The following is a 6,467-nucleotide window of genomic DNA, read 5'->3' as shown; positions in this document are numbered from 1 at the left end:
AATGCCAGTCCTTCGCTCTAGCGCGTGTGCGGGCAGTTATCAAAGAAGTTTGGTGTCTGATGCGCAGAAGTGCGCAGAAAGCAAATGAATGCGAGACAGTCACTGACGCCGGTTCGGGCGCCCACACTACCTGCTCTTAAAAATAATGGCCGATACCAGCGGGAAGAAGAGGAAGATGACGAAGAAGAGCAGCGGCGCGCTAAGCATGACGTAGCCCCGTGACACCGCGATCTCGCGCCGATGAAGAAGCGTCAGCACTTCAGAATGCGCAGCCCACCAGGAAGGATGTTCTCTTCCAGTCAGGGGAGCCTCCGCACGCTCAGATCTTTGGAGACCCAGGCGCTCGCGACGTTGGAGTCAGCTGGCTTCGCCGGCAAGGGTCAGGGACCACGCCAGCTGGAGGACGCGGCGGAGAGCTTCGACGAGGGGCCGTTCGGCGACCACGGCCGCTTCCAACTCGTCACCCTCGTGAGCGCCCTCATGGCACGCACCGACTCCGGGAGCCACGTCGGGAGCTTCAAGGTAACGCTATGTAGAGGTGTGCGCCGGGCCCATGATACGGTGCGACCGCAGCCATCGTAGCGGCTAGGAGTATTTTGATCAAGAAGGTTCGGAAATATTATCGCGGCAGAGGTCCTGCGTCATTACCTTACATGCTGCTGTCTATAAGAAATACTTAGAGGGAAAAAAAAAGACGTGGGGCATTATTTCCTCGAACCTTTATATTCGTGAACGTATAGCCAGTGGTCACAATTTTGTACGATAGCTCTTCTACGTAAACGTGTATGCGGCGCTCAGTATGACATGCAACGTTCCGGAAGCGACTTTACTGCGGTTTGCGCTTCACAGGATTTCAATGCCACATGGTGCATACTGCAAAATCGTCACCTCTCGGAATCCCAGCTCGATGCACAACTCTTCAACACCACCGGGCTCGCACTACATTGTGAAGGAAGCTCTGGCCAGATCTTGTGACTGCAAGTCATACTGACTAAGAGGGCATCAGTGGCACGACGTATACCCGATCCGGTATTTTGGCCCCGCTATAGTTCGGTGCTCACCTTCGCATAGATTTTTTATTGCGGATATATTCAGGTATGCTGCAATTTTTATGCAAACATACTGAGGGGCAGGAACAGTGGTATATGCTGTGAAATGGCTGTAATAAGCATTGCATTCTTTTATCAGAGACTCCTTCGGCGTTAATTGAAAGCAACCTCTCATCGCTGTCAGATATATCATCTCAACTGTCTCAAAGATCGTGATGGCGCAGGATTTTCGCGCACTTTCTAAGCATCTTCTTCTTTCTATGGCGTAGTTTCATTCGCTACTAGTCCCTAGCCTAAATCTGCTTGTATTCCCTTAAAAGGATTCGCCTGAACATATGAGGCTTGTGTGCAGTGTCTTTTGCAGTGGGAATTGGTTTTGTGGTTTGGTCGGTGCGCTTTAATTAAGATTACCGCACAACTTCGTCCTTCTGCAAGGAATGAATGGTTCTGATTAAAAAAAAAATTACGAGGAACTTTAGCAGCTGCAGTGGTGAAAGGCGAAAGCCTGAGTGTTGCATTCTTCTACGCTATTGTTCATTTCACATTCTGTTGGTGCATTAATTAACTGCCAATTAATGGCGCTTAACCTTTGCTTTAAGGAGTGGAACGCGACAGCGTGTTGTAGCGCTGCCAGGGAGTCCACGCAACGCCACCACCCTTTCGGCGCGATGCGTTGCCCTTTGAACGCAACGCTTTCTGAGGAAAGGAAATGGCGCTGTAATTCTCTGTCACCCCGGTGGACACCTGAAGCGCACCATACAGGAAAGGAGGAAGTGGAGTGAAAGAAAAAAGAGAAAGAGGGGCCGTAATAAAGAAAATGAAAATTGTATTTGATTAAAGGAAATTACGCAGTAACTGTCTCACATATCTCGATGGAGACCAGTGGAAAATTGTATTTGAGGAAAGAAAATTGGCAGTAACTTTTTCACATATTTCGGTGAACACCCGTTAAAATTCGCGCGCAGTGACGTCACGACCATTTCGACCAATCTGAAACGCGGACAAATTTGCTAACACGTCTTGGTCACGAGATTATGAGGCATTAAAGGCATTCGCCTTAATACGCATTGCTTGGCCCTCAAATCACTCTTGAGATATCACATCTCATGTCCCTCGCATTCTTGGCACACATTCGGTACCGTCAGCTGGTTTACCCTGAGGCGTGCTGGTCTTTGGTTGTGGAAGCCATCAAGCCGAGTTCTCCAATCTTTACAACCTCTACGCTCTGCAGTGATTTCGCAAGGCTTTTCCATGCGCTTAGGACATAACTTGAATCCGAGCGCAGTGCCATGGCAGTCTGCATTGTCTCAAAAGTGTGTCCATTGTTTAGGTTCTGCGCTATGCCCAGGTTACCAAGCTCCGCGGGTTCAAGGTTCTCGCGAACCGAAGGGTTCCGGTCAGGCATAGAGGCATGCACACTGGTCCGCCGTTGCGTCACACACTCAGTCTCCGCAGGGAGGAGAGCGGCTGGTCGCAGTGAAACAGGGCTCTAATTACAGGAAGAAGACGTTTATTGAGGTGTTGCTTATGCGACGGTTAATATTTCCGAATCATCCCTTCCCGGGGCGCGCCGGAACAACAGGCTCACTCGAGAGGTCACAGCCTTTTCTCCTGCAGCGGCGTGCTGGCAGCGCCCATTGTGTGTATCACCGTGTGCGCGCAGCTAAGCCGGTTCTTCCGGCCCGTCCGGGGATGGTGTGATTCGGAAATACCAAGCGTCGCATAACGGACACCACAATAAACGTACTACTCCGGAAATTAGAGCCCTCTTTCGTTGCTGCCCTGCGCTTTTCTCAAAGGGGAGACTCAGGGCACGCCGCAACGGTGCGCAAGTGTGTGCGCGGCGACGGGCTCACCGGGGTCCTTCGGCTCGCGCGAAGCTTCTACCCGCGGTGCTTGGCATCCTGTGCTTAGCTTATAACCTAGACAATAGACGCACTTTTGACAGAATGTCGAGTGCCATGGCACTGAGCTCGGATTCAATGCAAGTCCTAAGCGCATGGAAAAACCTTGAGAAATCACAGCGCAGCATGAAGGTTGTAAAATGGGAGAACTAGGCTTGTTGGTGGTTTTCATGACGAAGGAGTAGCACGCATCAGGGTAAGACAACTGACCGGATCAGGTGTGGGCCAAGAATGCGAGCGAGATGAGAATTGATGTGCGAAGAGTGAGATGTGGGTCGAGCATTACGTATTTATCCAAACCATCCATTACTTGCAGAAAGACGAAGTTGTGCGGTAAGCTTAATGAAAGCGAACAACTGCAGGAGTAAGGGTGAGACTTGTCGAGGTATCCACAGTGTCAGGTCGCGAGAGAGTGGGCAGCCAACGAGCTACGCCTGTCGTATACGTCGCAGTGCCCTATGTAAGCAGTCTCGAGCTGCCGTAGATCACAGCACCCTGTCAACTAAATAACACTAGTATTAAAACTTTACGATAAGGGTTTTAATTACGCCAGATCTATGTCGTAAGCTATAGGTGACCTCTTCGTTTAATCGGCGTGATATGAGGGTGAGATGAGGGTCGAGCATTACGTATTTATCCAAACCATCCATTCCTTGCAGAAGTACGAGGCGGTGCGGTAAGGCCAATGAAAGGGAACCGCTGCAGGAGTAAGGCTGAGACTTGTCGAGGTATAACCACAGTGTCTGGTCGCGAGAGAGTAGGCAGCCAACGAGCTACGTCTGTCGTATACGTCGCAGTGCCCTATGTAAGCAGTCTCGAGCTGCCGTAGATCACAGCACCCTGTCAACTAAATGACAAGAGTATTAAAACTTTGCGATAACGGTTTTAATTACAGCGGATCTATGTCATAAGCTATAGCTGATCTCTCCCTTTAATTGGCGTGATCTTCAGCTCTGCAGCGCTTGCGATGTGAGGCGCTCTACTACGCTCGAGGCACATTCCTTCATATCGCACATTGCGAACTATTACCGCCAGGGATTATGCAGTACACGGAGCGCTGCTCTACCTTCCAGACGTATTTGTCGGCAAATGTCGCGCTTGATTTCACCGGACATTTTTGACGTCACGGTTACGCATGTTCCTGGCACCAGCTGGTGTATGCAGGTCAGCTCCATTTGCATCTCATGATCTGCTCATCGCAGGGTGGCGCACTATGCAAGGACCACTGGCCACCAGCATTTGCCAACACGAACGCTGCCGAGTGTAAAAGGCTGGCTGTGCTTTGCGAAGGCGACGGTTCGTACAAACATCGTGCACTGCGTGAGCCCGCTGCTCCCGCAGTTGCGTGCGGCCGCGTTGTGCCCTGCACCACCTGGGACTACGACATGCTGGCTGAACAGCCTATATTGCAGGTAAATAACCATGAGTTTCTTTGCAAAGGCTGTCACCAATCCTGGAGAATAATAGGAAAAAAAGAAAATCTAAAAGCTCTCAGAACAAGCAGTGCAAAAGCACAATGGACAAGAATTTAGGAGGACGACCTGCCCGTTGTCCTTTTGAGCTGGTTCTTCTGAGATCATGGCTTACCAACTACATAAACAACAAGGTTATCTAAAACCTAGTCACCTCATGAAGTTTAGCTAGTTGGAATTTTGTGGCTAATAATTAGCGCAAAGGAAGACGAGACGCTACACGAGAGTTCCTGTTGTCAGCTCTCTCTTGTACGTTCTGGTTTCTTCGCACCAATTCTGTAGTCATCTCTAAAAGCTGTCTCTGCGAAACTGATTTCTTGCCGAAATTTTCACGCAGCCAGGAACAGTCCCACATTCGTTTATGCCTATTAACAATTGTCTTTACAGCCGGTAGTCGCATGTAGTTCGCAGCATTCGCACTCTATAGAAATTATAAATCGACAGAAGCGTACACAATGTAGACCATGCACCCTCCGTGGCAGGTATTACCACATTTCCTATTACTTTTTGAGCGCCAGTTTTCGAAGAGCAGTAGACCTCATCCCCTTTTCAAGCAACGGTGCGTAATAGGCACTGCTTCAAATGAGAAAAACCGCGAATGACCTTTTTATTTAAGAAAACTAGTTTTTTCTATAGCAGCGCTCGCAGTGCGAAGCATTGACCGTGCGAAACATTGACATTTAAGCTCGAGAATCTGGTAATTGCAGGGGAGCGCACCATTCATGGACCACGGGCCAGCAGCTTACGCCAACATGAATGCGGCCAAATGGATGCGGTCGGTCCTGCTGCTGGAAGGCGACTGCTCGAACAGTGTCTGCACGCCGGGCAATCCCACGGGTCCTGCTGTTTCTTACGGCCGCGTCACGACCTCCACCGCCTCGGATCATAACCCGGAATTTCGCGGCTCCAACGGCTTCAGTGAATGGAACCTCGTCTGTGACCGCCTCAACTAGCTGATGGCGCCATGGGTAGAGGGGAACAGCAGAGCTTGCCTACCACATCGTCAGCCACCGTCAGCCAGACTGCCGCGCACCTGGCCCTCGAGATGGCCTCTCTCCTTCTGCTGTCCATCACGTATGCATCCAGTGGGTCACCGGCCTGGGTTTTGGACTAAAGGAGGCTGAGATGGTTGCAATCCGAGTGACCCGCGTCTACCGGATGCGAGTAGCACCGGAAGGAGCGCCCGATGCCCGTGCAGTATGTGGTCAGTGTCTCGTGCGGCTCGAGCATTGGACAAAGAGGCATTTTCAATTATTTATGTCTCCTCCTGTTATATTTCGGCGTTTCGATTGCCCTTAAAACACGCTTGGGACTTTGAGGCTCTAGAAAGTGCTATGCAAGAAGCGAGTGGCAGTTTCGTTCTTGTCATTGTGTTTATCTTTTCTCTTCCTTGCTCTCTTCGCTTTTTGTGTACTACTGCAATAATGCCTGTACTCTCGCCTGTACTCACGCTAAATATAAAAAATTTGTGAATAATGTTAAAGGTGCCAAGTGCTGCATCTGGCGAACAGCTGGCAGGTGACTCAATCTGCACTGTGATAATCTGTGCGCCAGTAGTTGATGCCTGAAAAAACAAGTGATGTAGGCTTCCGCACTAACATAAAGGGGAAGGGCACAGATCATCCTTTGCATCTTAGGTAAGTTCTACCGCATTAAATTCATATACCCGTACTGCGGGCCTAAGAATGGAGCCGAATGAGTAGAGTAGAAAGGGTCTTCTAAACTCAAACGCTGGAGCTGAACAGGGCACGCCTCTATCGAAGACCGTCAAGGCCACCAAACGCGGCGGAAGGGCGGAAGAAAAGGGTGCGAATGCCGTGGCGCATCGGGCAGCGAAAGCGGCCAAAGAAAGCGAACTCGCTTCTCTGCACGAATAACACAAGCGCCTGAAGGTGGCAGTCGTCCAGCAGACAAATGAACACTTGAATGAGACGTATCATGCGCAGACACGGCAGTTTTCCGAATAGCTTGCTGCTTCTAAGGTTGATTCGGCCATGCATGGAAAATTGGCTGATTGGTAAAGGGAAAGTCAGTTCAGCAAT

General features: G+C 50.2%; 1 protein-coding gene across 1 annotated transcript; it reads left to right on the top strand.

Annotated features, from left to right (window-relative positions):
- The first annotated feature begins 285 nt into the window (after positions 1-285).
- LOC149351748 (uncharacterized) lies at positions 286-5,575 on the top strand. The gene is made up of 3 exons (XM_089577082.1): positions 286-522; positions 4,156-4,365; positions 5,133-5,575. Exons 1-3 carry the CDS (start codon positions 286-288, stop codon positions 5,376-5,378), a joined length of 693 nt encoding a protein of 230 aa, XP_089433208.1. The 3' UTR covers positions 5,379-5,575.
- Positions 5,576-6,467: the final 892 nt, after the last annotated feature.

The sequence above is a fragment of the Amblyomma mixtum genome, chromosome 3 (assembly GCF_055824585.1).
Source record: "Amblyomma mixtum isolate Tamu chromosome 3, ASM5582458v1, whole genome shotgun sequence".
NCBI lineage: Eukaryota > Metazoa > Arthropoda > Arachnida > Ixodida > Ixodidae > Amblyomma > Amblyomma mixtum.
The sequence above is the reverse complement of the archived record's forward strand: the minus strand, read 5'-3'. Positions and strand labels throughout refer to the sequence as shown.